This window comes from Mustela lutreola, chromosome 2 (genome assembly GCF_030435805.1).
Source record: "Mustela lutreola isolate mMusLut2 chromosome 2, mMusLut2.pri, whole genome shotgun sequence".
NCBI lineage: Eukaryota > Metazoa > Chordata > Mammalia > Carnivora > Mustelidae > Mustela > Mustela lutreola.
In genome coordinates this window covers 66568854-66581728 of record NC_081291.1, presented here as the reverse complement: position 1 = coordinate 66581728, position 12875 = coordinate 66568854, and the positions used below count along the sequence as shown (strand labels likewise).

General features: G+C 57.7%; 1 protein-coding gene across 14 annotated transcripts in view; it reads left to right on the top strand.

Annotated features, from left to right (window-relative positions):
• Positions 1-12789, top strand: part of DLEC1 (DLEC1 cilia and flagella associated protein) — a 66616-nt gene extending 53827 nt beyond the window's left edge. For 4 of the 14 annotated variants that reach the window (XM_059162078.1, XM_059162082.1, XM_059162077.1 and 1 more), the window contains 17 exons: positions 775-928; positions 1595-1705; positions 2661-2791; positions 3266-3457; positions 4386-4456; positions 4886-5037; positions 5632-5750; positions 6249-6319; positions 8587-8792; positions 8887-9003; positions 9096-9221; positions 9325-9419; positions 9600-9684; positions 9854-10066; positions 11016-11177; positions 12034-12187; positions 12411-12789. In XM_059162078.1, the coding sequence (XP_059018061.1) occupies positions 775-928; positions 1595-1705; positions 2661-2791; positions 3266-3457; positions 4386-4456; positions 4886-5037; positions 5632-5750; positions 6249-6319; positions 8587-8792; positions 8887-9003; positions 9096-9221; positions 9325-9419; positions 9600-9684; positions 9854-10066; positions 11016-11177; positions 12034-12187; positions 12411-12733 (2482 nt within the window). In that variant the 3' untranslated portion in view covers positions 12734-12789. Of the gene's footprint in view, positions 1-774; positions 929-1594; positions 1706-2660; positions 2792-3265; positions 3458-4385; positions 4457-4885; positions 5038-5631; positions 5751-6248; positions 6320-8586; positions 8793-8886; positions 9004-9095; positions 9222-9324; positions 9420-9599; positions 9685-9853; positions 10067-11015; positions 11178-11299; positions 11379-12033; positions 12215-12410 lie in introns of those variants that run through there. The other 10 variants (XR_009350845.1, XR_009350844.1, XR_009350846.1 and 7 more) reach the window with 10 other exon arrangements.
• The last annotated feature ends 86 nt before the right edge of the window (positions 12790-12875 follow it).

Here is a 12875-nt window from a genome sequence, read left to right as displayed (position 1 = left end):
GAGTAATACATTTTGGAATGAGTCTGGAAGTATTCACTCCCCTTCTCTGTCATTTAAGAGTTTGTGAAGGATTGGAGTGGATGTATGTCTAGATTTTCTATATTGTTCTGTTGGTCTGTGTGTGTATCTCATCACCAACGGTTCACTAACTTGATTACTGTAGCCATAAAGTCTCAACACCTAATACAGCAATTTCTTATTTTATTCTTCTTTTTAAAAATTTCTTTAGTTATTCTATGTCCTTTGTCTTTCCATATAAATTTTATAATGAGCTTGTCTATATTTACAAAAATCCTTTCTGGGATTTTTCCTAAGAATTATGTTAAACCTATAGATTAATTTGTGGAGAATTGACATCTCTACTATGTTGAGTCTTCTAATCCATGAATATAGTTCATCTCTCCTTTTATTAAATCTTTGATTAATTTCACCTGCATTTTATAATTGTCAGCATATAAATCTTGTATAGGTTTTATTGATTTACATCTAAGTATTTCAGTGTTTCTGAGCAATTATAAATAACATTGTATTTTTAATTCCTATGTCCACACGTTCATGGTTAGCATACAAAAAATGTGAATTTGAACCTCATTGCTTTCCTGACTCAATAATTGTGGGAGGTTGTTATAGCTGTTGTTGTTTTTGTTTTTTAAGAAGTTTTTAAAATACAATCATCTCGGGATTTTCCACATGGACCATCATGTCATCTGCAAATAGGGATGGTTTTGTTTCTTCTCCTCTAATCAGTATACTTCTTACTTCCTTGTGTTCCAGTTATCTTCCTGTGTATGCTGAAGTACAGGAGCCCCACGTGTACCTGCAAAGCAGCCACATGGAAGTCACGAACCTCTACCTGGGCGTGCCTACCAAGACAACCATCACACTCATCAATGGCACCCTCCTGCCTACCCAGTTCCACTGGGGCAAGGTGAGTGAACTTGCACTGTTGAGCACCAGATCTGCAGTCCTCAGCACCAGAGGCCCATGTGGAGCGGGTCTTGCCTGCAGTTGCCCCCCAAGGTGCTCCCCAGAACAGAGTCTCACTTCTCTCCTGCAGCCTGCCCCTTGCCCCAGGGTGATCTGACATGCTGGGTTCCTTGAAGGAGCAGCACATCTGGTCTGGTTTTTCCTTGCCCTGCCTCCGGGGAATTCCATTTCCCCCCTACCTGAGAAGGAGTCTCTGGAGCACACAGCCAGGGCTCCCGGCCAGCATAGCCCATGACTGGTCCCCACGCTGTTGGGAGCCCCACTAGTTGGGGCTCACTGTGGAGTTTCCTTTGCATGTTGTGGGAGGTGGGGCCGTGTCCTGTGCCTCCAAGGCAGCTGTCTTCTGCTCACCATCACTCTAGGCCTCCCAGGGCAGCTAGCTTAGTCCAGGCAACTCCTGACAGGTGGGAAGTTGCCCAGGGTTGGGGAGGGGAGGCGAAGGGAAGAGTGGTTTATCCCCACCAGTGAGCGCACAGCCCTTTCTGGCCCTGCCGTGGGCCCCCAGACTGCCAGCCTCCACCAGAGTGTGCCCCAGGACTAAGCACTGTCTGGACACCAGGTCAATGCTGGGAATCTAGCATGTGACAAGAGGCCCTTTGTCTGCCAGCTGCTAGGGCGCCAAGCAAGCGTCTGCACAGCAAAGATCTCCCCTAGACGGGGCACCCTGGGTCCCAGTGAGGAGCGCCAGCTCAACCTGGAGTTGACTGCACATACCCAGGTGAGTAAGGTGGGGAGGAGGCCTGAGGTACTACGAAGGTTCCCCGGAACTATGTGCCGGCAGGGAGGTCCGCCCCAAACCCCACTCCTCTAAGAGGGCAAGAGATTTCTTGCCTTTGCGCCTGGGGTCCCCATTCCTGTTAGGCCTGCTCTCTAGGGATACAAAGTCCCGAAGCCTAGAGCAGGCCTGAATGTGCCCTCAAACCCACTGGCCACGTCCAGCCTTTGGTACTAGCTTTACCCTTCCCTTCTTCTGCAGCCGTACGTGGGCCCGCCTTTCCAATTTGCCCAGAGATGCAGAGCAGAACTGCTGCTCACAGCAGGCCCTGTGCTGGGTGCTACTGGGAGAGGTTAGCCGGTGGCCGCCTTCCCAGAAGAAAGGCACAGCTGCTCCCTGGCATGGCCCACAGGAAGTCCCTCGGGGCAGAATATGCTCAGGACTTGGTTGGGGGTTGCTGGCCGTTTGTGGTTCTGGTGAGAAGAGAGACTTCTTCCTTGCAGAGGCTTGCAGACCCAGTCCCATTTCTCCCTGGCAAACCTGGAGATGGTGGACTTTCTCAGCTGAATCTGAGCACTAGAGTGATAGGCAGATAGACACAGACATGGAACAGACCTCACTTGGGTTGGGCTTGATTTCTGTGGGAACAGCTTCATCAGAATAAGTGTGTGGCTTCTCCAGAGGCCCACCTGGAGGGTCTCCCTTCATGGGGCTATGCACAGATATTTGGAGCAGACTCAGCCAGGAGCCCTGAGGAAGGTGTGGAATGTCAGGCTGGACCTGTGAATGGTGGCTCACTGGAGGGACTGGAGAGACCTTTCACAGAGTGGAGACTAGACAGAGGTCAAGGCCTTTGTGCTGGGGGCCCCATAGCAACCACCTCTTCTAGGCAAGATCATCTGGGGCCCAGTCCAGGCACTTATGGGTAGTGATGTGCCCTTGGTGCGCTTTCTTATAGGAAGAGCTGATTGATCTGGCCTTCCCTTGTACCGTGTCAGGCATGAAGGAGCCACTGGTTCTGGGCATTTCTGGGAAGCCCCAGGGACTGCAGGTGGCTATTGCCATCTCTATGGAGGACTCTGGCAGCAGGTGAACCCAGGGCTGGGGCCAGGGCCTGAGGGTTGAAGCGACCACACAGAGGACTAGCACCTACTCCCAGCTGACTCCTGTGGCCAGGAAAGGGCCACAGTATTATTGTGCCACCCCCCCACCCACACCTCTCTGGAGCAGGTCTCTCTACCCAAACCCTGCCCTCCGTGTGGTCTTTCCCCACACACCTGGAGACATGGCGTCCAGGCTGGTGGGAGGTGCAGGGGACAGGGCTGTAGGCAGCTTGGGCTCTCCCACACAAGGCCAGTCACCCCTGGTCAGAGAGGGTTTGTGGTTGAGGCCCCTCCTGGTCTCACGAGCTGACAAGAAGGATGTGCCTGTGGGCCAGCAGCTTCACGGGAGGCAGTCCAAGGGCAAAGCCTAGTGCGTAGGTGGCTCTCACACTCCCATCCCAGCGGGCTCTCTGGGCAGGCCTGAGGGCGGTATGTAACCAGTGCCCTGGGCCCGGGCCAGTGTGCCCAGCATGGAGCTGTGTCCAGACCGCCTGGAGGAGCTCCGCCTTGACTTCGGCTCGACGGTGCCTCTGAGGACCCGCGTGAGCTGCCGGCTCATCCTGACCAACCACTCCCCGATCCAGACACCTTTCACCCTCCAGTTTGAGTACTTCGGGAGTCCCCAGAACAGCCTGACCCAGAAGGCCAGCCTGTAAGTCTGGTTTCTCTCAGGGGCAGTCCCCAGGGAGCATGGGGCCTGGCGGGGTTGCCGTTAAGCATCTGTGTAGCTAAGGAGGCCCGAGGCTGTGTGGTGTGAGGAGTGAGAAAGGTGTGTTTTCACAAGGATACGTGGAGAAATGTAGAGAAACATCTCGCAGCACCCATCTCCCAGACTCTGCGGGGACCTTCGGGAGATGCTGGGGCTGTGCTGGGGGACTGGATGGGGCTCCTGGTAGATGAGGCGGTTCAGGCCAGTAGGTGAGGGAGAAGTTCCTGGCAGCCGATGGAGCTGTGAAGTCAGAGATATCACAGTGAGGCATCTGCAAATCTGTAGCTGGATGTCAGCCTGGGGAAGGTTTTACGCCACAGAAATTGGCAATTTACCAGCACACCAGAGCAAACCCCTCACCACTCCGTCCCCTAAGGCAGGAGAGGGCCCAACTTCAAAACCACTGCCACGGGTGGTGGGGAGCCACTCATGGTTTGTAAGCCATTAACTTTCCCAGTCCAGTAAAGCTAGTGGATACTTGATGCTGGACAGATGTCATCAGGAAAGACTGAAAACAGGGTCTTTTGTAGAAGGCTGGGCAAGAGATGAGTCTGCGCTGGGTTGGTATCCAGGGTCGGCAGGACAGATCCTGGGGGTAAGAGGTCTCTACCCTAGCGCCCTTCTGTGTTTCTTGGAAGGCAGTCCCTGGGCTGGCAGGTGGCCTACCCACAGGGCTTTGGGTGGTGGGGGTATAGCAGGTGCCAAGACCAGAGAGGGAGGTGTACAGACCTGACCTCTTCCCTGGGAGGAGCAGGCCGAGCTGCCTTCCTCCACTGGGCTCCTGGTAGGATGCTAGTTGCCGGGAGCATGGCTCAGCTCTGGGGAACAGCCCTGATGACTTACTGCTCTTTCTGTGTCCTGTCTGGTGAAGCCCCAACATGCCCCCTGCCCTGCTGAAGACATCTCGGATTCGAGAACACTTGGCCAAGCGAGAGCAGCTGAGTAAGAGCCCCATGGTGGGCCAGAGCAGTGTTTCCTGGGGCCTTTTCAGGGGCTGGGCCACCTGCTGCAGGGAGGGGACCCTGGTCACAGACCCCATGTCAGTGTCTTTTCTAGCAAGATCTCTAAGATAGCCATGGCCCCCTGCCTGACAGTATACCCTTTTTGAATGGGGCCATCTCATGGCTAAGACATACAGCCCATGGACAGGGTCTGGTTTGGATTTGGGATGTGTGTTGACTCAGAAGGGTGGGCTCTCCTGGGGGCCTGGCCCCTGAGAGGTGAAGGAGGCTGCCTGCTGCATTCTGGCCTCTTGGGAGGAGCGTCTGGGCTATGGACTGGCTTATCTGGTATAGTGCTTGGCTAACTCCTGAGGGTTTGGACCTCCTTCTTGTCCTGCCGTCCTGAATCCCATTCCTGGTTATCACCCAGATTTTATGGAAAGCATGTTGTCTCACGGGAAAGGAGCTGCCTTCTTTCCCCACATTTCTCAGGGCATGCTGGGGGCCCACCAGCAGCTAAGCATCGACATCGCAGGCTATGCGAACATGTGGGGCGAGTACTGGGACAACCTCATCTGCACGGTAAGCCTGAGCCCGGCCTCACCTTCAGCCTCTCTCTCCCCCAGCTCCAGCCCCTTAGCCTCTTGGATCTCTCCTGGTTGGAGGACAATGCCCGTGAGCTTGGGATGGGCATTCGCATCCCCAGCAACCACAGGGATTCAGGAGGGAATGGTTCTCGGGAGCAGACCATTTCATAACTTTTCCCACGGGGTCCCCTGAGGCTGGGCACACTGAGGAGGGCAGAGGAATCTGACAGGCTGCCTACTTGGGCTAGGACTCGAGACCTGAAGGAGCGTGAGTGTGGCGCAGCAGTAACAGCCTCCCAGAGCCACATGTCACCTAGCCCTTGGTGCAGCCACTCATTCTCCCATTTGCCCGTCTCTCACTCATTCCGCCTGAAGGGGGCGCCTGCTGTGCATGGGTTCCTGTGGGGTCCTTCTGCACAAGGACAAATAACAGATGATCCAACAAGGAGTTCCTAGCTCAGTGCAGAAGGGCAAACTCTGTCTGTTGTTCAGTTGGAGGGATGGCTTTGAACGGGGCGGGGGCGCATGGGGAGCCAGGGACTGCCAGGGCAGGGGACAAGAGGGACCCAGAACTGGTGTGCATTTGCAGGTGGGGGACTTGCCACCAGCAGTCATCCCAGTGCACATGGCAGTGGTGGGCTGTCCCATCAGCTCCCAGAGGACCACCTACTATACCACTGACCAGCTACAGAAGGAACCAGTCATCAGGTGACCCCACCGGCCTCATCCCCCCAACCTTTGAGACCCTCTGGCCATCACCCTGGCTCCACATGCTGACCTTGTTGCTCTTCAAGAGGCCCAAGGCTTCGTGGCACCACCCAGCAAGAAAGCCCCAGGACAGGACTGCCTGGGAAGGGAGAGGCCTCTGAGGCCATGGCTTCTGTCTGCACAGGGCTTGGGGGAGTTGGGGAGAGGAGTAGCCAGTAGTCAGGGTGGTTTGAGGGCCGTGCCAGACCCTGGGCCCCACACACCACGAGTGGGGATCTGTCGGGAGATGTGGGGCAGGGAGGGGGTGCTACCAAGGCACTGAGCAGCCCTGGGTCGTGCTTGCTGGGTGCTGCAAGGGAAGGCCTCCAGCCCTAGGTCTCCGTGACTTCAGGATCCACCACCGCTGCGGGACTCCTCTGTGCCTAGGCCCCAGTTCCAGCCCTGCCTGCGCTGTGTGTGCCTGCTGTGGTGGCGCTGAGCCTGGTCTCTTGCCTCCAGGTTCGGCACCCAGGTCTCCGGAGGGGACACAGTCACCCGGATCCTTCGCTTGAATAATTCCAGCCCCTGTGGTGAGAGGCTTTCGGGAGAAAACTGGGACTCTCCTGACAAGTCCTGCCATGTGGTGGGCGAGGCTGGAGGACAATGGCACTGGAGGGAGGCTGATGACCCTCTAACCCAGGAGTCCAGGTGGCCTGTGGTTACTGAGGGAGGCCCCTGAGGGCCAAGGTGGGGAGTGACCTGCTGGTTGGGGGTTGTCAGAGATAGCCGCTTCCATGCGCTAGGACAGGACGTGCCCTTGCTCACCCCTGGGCGCCCCAAGTGTCTGTGGGGTGCAGGTGCCCTGCTCTCATCAGGTTCGCTTTGCACAAGGACAGACACTGGTGGGGGACACCTTTCCAATCCCTTCAGCCCGCACTACCTGAGCCATAGCCAGGTGCTGTACAAGTTGCTGGGGACCCAGAGGGAATAGGACAGCACAGCACTGTGCTGGTGGGGTGCCGTGGTCAGGTTGAGTGCGTTGAGGGGGACTGCTGGAGTATCGAATGGGGGCATCCAGGCTGCATCCAGGAGGCAGGACGAACCAGCTGGGCCTGGGGAAGCGTATGGGAATGGAGGGTATCCGGGCTGCAGGAAAAGCTTTGGCCGTCTGGAGGTGGACCAGGGTTCCAGGCATCCCAAGGCTGGGCCACGAGGGGGCTTAGCCAGTCTTCAGGGGCCGGGCCCGAGCAGCTCTGACTTTAAGCTCCTTGGTGCCTGTAAAGAATGTGCAGCAGGGCAGTGCCAGCCCTCCTGCTCCATCTGTCCATGGTGTCCCTGCTTCATCTGTCCATGGGGTATGGCCAGTTAGGAAAGGGGCACTGAATTCGCTGCTCAAATTGGCTTTTTCAAGATCCCCTGGCATTTCCAGGGGTACCTGGTTGGCTCAGTCGGTAGAGCCTGTGCCTCTTGATCTTGGGTTTGTAAGTTTGAGGCCCATACTGGGTGAAGTTACTTAAAAATACAGGCTTAAAAAGAAAGATCTGGTGTTTGCAGCAGTTTTACTTCTTAGCTGTTAGATGCATTTGAGAACTGAATCACATCTTTGCCTTTGCCGTTTTTACCCTTTATCATTTTGATATGTTTCTTTGTAAACAATGGAGAGCTGAGCTTTTAAAAAGCCCAACCTGACATTAGCTTTTAATAGGAATAGTCTACATACTTATTTTATGATTTTACATTTTCTACTTTCTTTTGTTTGTTGTGACTTTGTGCCATTTTCCTTTTGTCTAATTTTGAATTTCTCTTCTACCTTCCTTTGTTTTGGTGGTTCCCTTCTTGTCCTTGGGACTCATCATCACACTCCATTTCTCTGTCTTTACTGAACTTCGGTGGGAGGGGGGAGGTCACTGGTGGCCTTGGTGAGGGGGATTTGGTGGGTATAAGAGGCAGGTGCCAAGGTAATAACTTGAAGAAATACGAGCTCAGGAGCATAAGCCTGTTCGCCAGGTCTCCCGCAGGGCTAGCCATGAGTCAGATGTTAGCTGGGGAGTAGCTGAGAGCAGAGTGGGGGAGGCGATGGTGGACAGGGTCCTACAAGCGTGCTGTGGAGGGACAGAGGTGGTTTGGAAAGGTTGTCTGGTAGTGGGAAACTGTTCAAGGTGGGGAGACTGGGCATGCCTGGCCCGAGAGGGGGTGGAGGCAGACGGAGGTGGAAGGGAAAGGGGGATAGCTGAGATACCTGCCGAGCAATGGGGGTGTTGCGATGGGACTTCAGGGCCTTCTTGATGTGGGGGCTTTGGGGAGGAGAGCTGTAGGCAGTAGCCCAGTGCCCAGGAGCCCTGTGCCCAGCAGGCAGCTCAGGTGTCAGAGAACAGGGAAGGCGTAACAGTGGGGCCAAGAGTCAGTTCAGTTCTCCAGGGTCAGGCTTTGCCAGGTGGGTAGAAGGCTGGGGGTAGGGAGGGATAAGAATCCTGGCAAGATGGAGGTTGACATGGTGGCGTCTAGATGAGCCCAGCTGGGGAAGGAAGTGAGTGCAGTGGGAGCTGATGGAGGGGAGAAAGCAGGGAGAAGGGCTGGAGTGCCTGGGGAGGCTGTGGGGAGAGCCCCAAGGACCTGGAGCAGCACATTTGGATGCGAGGGCCTGCTTGCTGCGATCCTTAGGGTAGGGCTGACAGAGCCAGCTGACGCAGCCTGTGGTCTATTCGCAAAACAAGAATTGCCTGAAGTGGCATTAGGGAGAAGGCGAGACCCCTCTCCACCCTGCGTATGGGAGAATAGGCACCAGTAGGGGTAGCGGGGCAGGGGTCCAGGGAAGATTCGCCTGCCCCTTCCTCAGCCCTCCCCCTCCCTCCTGCAGACATCCGCCTAGACTGGGAGACCTACATGCCGGAAGACAGGGAGGACCGGCTGGTGGAGCTGCTGGTGTTTTATGGGCCACCTTTTCCACTGCGGGACCAAGCTGGGAATGACCTCTTGTGCCCAGAGACCCCTGAGAGCAGCAGCTCCTTCTCGTCCCCAAGCCCCTCCAACACTTCGGACTCCAGCCACGAAGCCGTCCAGACTGTGAGCAGGGGTGGAGGGGTGGGGTGGGATAGCAGCTGAGCTGGGGCCAGTGAGCCTCGAGCCTGTGTGAGCCCCAACAACTCCCTGATGACAGGCCAAGGACAGCTCCTGTGTCAGCAACAAGGTCTCACAGAAGTTCATCTCAGTCATTCTGCGGGAGCATGATGGGGTGCCCGCTGACCACCTGTACTGCATCAGCCCCAAGCAGGTGGTGAGTCGGGGAGGAGGGCGGGCTGCTGCACTGGGGGGCAGCAGCACCAGCGCCATGGGCAGGAGCAGCACTGAGGCTACTGTCCGTGTCAGGTGGTCCCTGCAGGGGGCAGCAGCACCATCTCCATCTCCTTCACACCCATGGTCCTGGGCCCTGATGTCCTGCACAAGGTGGAATGTGTTGGCTACGCCCTGGGCTTCATGAGCTTGGACGATGAGGTGAGCCCTCCATGCCCAGGATGGGGCCACGGCCACCCCCTCTTCCAGCTGGCATGGTGCCCCTCAGCTCAGGGACAGCCCATAATCAGGCTTGGCCTCACAGGTGGAAAGAGAGCTTCCGGGGAGGAGGCGTCGCCTGCAGGACTTTGCAGCAGGACCGCGGAAGCTGGACCTGTGTAGCTATGTGAGGCCCGCACAGTGAGTGGCCATGGCCTCCCGTGATCCCCTTGTGGGGAGCACCTGCACTCTGGGAGCAAGAGGACAGGCATGGAAGGGAGAAGCTAGCGGGAGAGCCCAGGCAAAGGCTGGCTGGGGCCCAGTGAGCACAGTGGGACAGCCAGGAGGCGCCCAGGGCCCAGCCGTGCTCCTTGTTGGCAGGCTAAGCATGGAGCTGGACTACGGGGGCGGTGTGGAGTTCTGGCACCAGGCCAGTGATCTCATCCCAGAGCAGCCCTGTACTGGGGTGAGTGTGCTGTCCTCCCTGGCCCTGCCAGTCCACTTGGGCCTCAGAGGTCCCTGTGAGCCCTCTGACAGTCCGGGTCCTCCTCCCCCAGGAGTGCTTCCACTCCAGAGCTGCAGGCTCTTGGAGGGTAGAAGTGCAGCCCGGCCTCCCCACCTCTGTGGCTCCCCAGGTGCTGAGTGAGCTGGTGACCACCCACCATGTGAAGCTGAGTAATACCACTGAAATCCCGCAGTACTTCCGGCTCCTGGTCTCCAGGCCCTTCTCCGTTTCTCAGGAAGGGGCCAGCCGCAGCCGCAGAGCTCCTGGCCAGGCGAGGGGCGGTGAGGAAGAGCAAGCCACAGCCAGCAAGCAGCTGGTGCTTTACCCGCAGGAGAACATGCTGGTCAGTGGGGGCTCTGCAGGCCGTCACCTGGGCCGGAGGTCACCTTCCTCACACACACATGCACATGTGTAGACAGACGTGTGCACACCGCCATCCCGCACTAGTCCACATCAGTGTCCAAACACCTCACATTCTCACGGCATCCGCCTCCAGAGCTTTCGTGAGCGGTCATATCCGCTCTTCCAAACCATGTACTTCCGTGCACGTGTGCTGAGTGCCTGCCACGTGCCAGGTGCTGTGCTAGGTGACAGACCCCCCCAACCCTCCGCCCCAGACCTCATCACGGAGGGGGCAGCTGCTACAGAAGAGAGGAGGAAGGGCACCCTTGGCTCCCTTCTTCAAAGGTATGACTGAGGCAGCCCCAAATCACAGCCAGAGGTCCTGTCCCAACAGGGCACCCATGAAACCACAGGCTGTCATCGAGTAAAGGTCCCTCTAAAATGCCTCTGGGAGCCCCTGGTCTCTCAGAGAGAGGACATTTTGTAACGGTAGGACTTCTGACCCTCCATGTGCTGACCCAGGCATCTGGTCCTGATCAGAGTTCTAGCCCAAATTCATTTCTCCACTGTCCTCTTCACCCAGTCCTGCCCATGCCTGAGCCACTACTCTTGGCAGGAGCATTTGATCTCGGCAAATACCACTACGCCTGACCCTGTGCCCAAGCAGAGCCCTGGCATTCTGCTCTACAGCCCCTCCCTGACCAGCCAGCCCCCCACACCCTGTTGCTGCCCCTCCTCAGTTTCCATGTCTCCCCACTCTTCATCCCACACCCACAGCCCTGGTCATGCTCAGTCTGGGCCAACCCTGTGGGCTGGGTGTGGGCAGATGCTGAAATGGGGCCTTGCTGGGCAGTGGGGGCCATGGAGGGAGAGGCTGGAGCTCCCAGGGGAGGGGAAGCTGCCGCCTGCCTCCGGCAGCCTCGGGTGACCGGCTGGCTCACGTGGCTCAGGTGAACGTGTCCTTCTCGCTGTCCCTGGAGCTGCTCTCCTATCAGAAGCTGCCGGCTGACCAGATGCTGCCTGGGGTGGACATTCAGCAGCGCGCCAGCGGGGAGAAGGAGATGGTGTTCACTCAGAACCTGCTCCTGGAGTACGCCAACCAGACCACTCAGGTCAGTCCCAGGCACCCCATGTCCGAGAGGACAGAAATGGGCCCGACTCCACTCTCCTGGGTCAGAGGGGGAAAGACCCCTCCAGGTCTTCAGAAGTGAGGAGCCCCATCCCTCGCCTCGAGGGCCTGGTCTGCCCCAGAAGAGGCCTTTCCCTGGAGAGAGGAGGGTCATCCTTCCTTACCGGTCTCAGCACAGAACCAGGTGAGGTGCTGGAGGGTGGGAAATAAGGAAGGCTTCCTGGAGGAGGCATGTGGCCTATGAAGCCTCCCAGCGGGAAGATCCAGGCGGGAAACAGAAAGGAATAGCCTAAGGGGTGGATTCTAGGGAGGCCGGAGCGGAGGAAGAAACCGTTTGTGACCAGGGAGGCCCTCCAGCCCGGTACTTGGGTGGCTGCTGGGCCTCGGGGGTTGGGGGTGGGGAAGGCTGAGGTGATGAGGTGTGTATGGCAGTGCCTGAGGCAGATGTGGGGGGACCCCCAGCAGCTTGGGCAGGTGAGCGCACAGGTGGGGCCCAAGGCCAAGGGAAGAGGTTAGATGGCCCAGAGCCCAGGAGGAGCAGAGGGCTGGCCCTTGGGCCCCCAGGGGATGGGGGCAGAGCGGGAGGGCGGCCTAACCAGGGAGCAGAAACCACAGGGCTTGATCAGGGCAGGGGACGGGAGGTAGAGGGAGAGCAGATAGCGTCTTCGGGACCCCTTATCGGCACAGACCCCCAACAGCCCTGGTTTTAGATGCTGGTGCCAGTGTGCTCCTTCGAAGCGTCAGGACTTGGGGTCAACAGGGCCTGGCATCCCTGAGTCCCTGGCCTGGAGCCCAGACGGAGGGGATGAGGGCCCTACATTCCAGGCTCTGTCCCCCAGGTGGTGCCCCTGAGGGCCACAGTGGCCGTGCCTGAGCTGCAGCTTTCCACCAGCTGGGTGGACTTCGGGACCTGCTTTGTTAACCAGGGACAGGTCCAGGAGGTCTACCTCATGAACCTGAGTGGCTGTCGGAGCTACTGGGCTGTGCTTATGGGTAGGCTGTACCTGCCCTCCATGTCCCCTGCAGGCTGGCACCACCCAGGGTGCCCCATGGCCACCCATGGCCGGTTCCCAGATCCCAAGTGATTCCAGGGTAGCCTTACCCCGTGGCACTGAGCTGGACCAGAAGGGCACACCTGAGCTGCGGGGAGGGGGGGCTCTCTGGGGCAGCACACGGAGCTGCCTATATTCTTGTGTGCTCCCTTCCTTTGGGGCAGGCCAGCAGGAGCCAGACAAGGATGCTGCAGCATTCAGGGTATCTCCAAATAGCGGGCTACTGGAGGCACGACTGGTCAACGGGCCCCCAAATACCATCACCCTCCAAGTTTTCTTCACTGCCAGGTACCAGCCTCTCCCAGCCTTCCCAAAGGCCAGGGCCCCCTTTCTAACCTCAGCGAGTGACCCTCACCCACACAGGAGCAGCATGCTGTATGAATCCACGCTGGTGGTGGAAGGCATGCTCGGTGAGAAGGCCTGCACCCTGCGGCTCCGTGGCCAAGGCTCTTACGACGAGAAATACATGTCACCCCACCAGCTCTGAGGTTCTATCCTCAGCCCCCCAGCTTCGGAAATAAAACATGACCTCGAGCTAAGGAACAGGTTTGCTAGGCTGGAGTACACACGGGAGGACCTCCAAGAGGCTCTGGGGAGGGGAGGGACTCCCTTGGAGGGCAGTGCTCCCA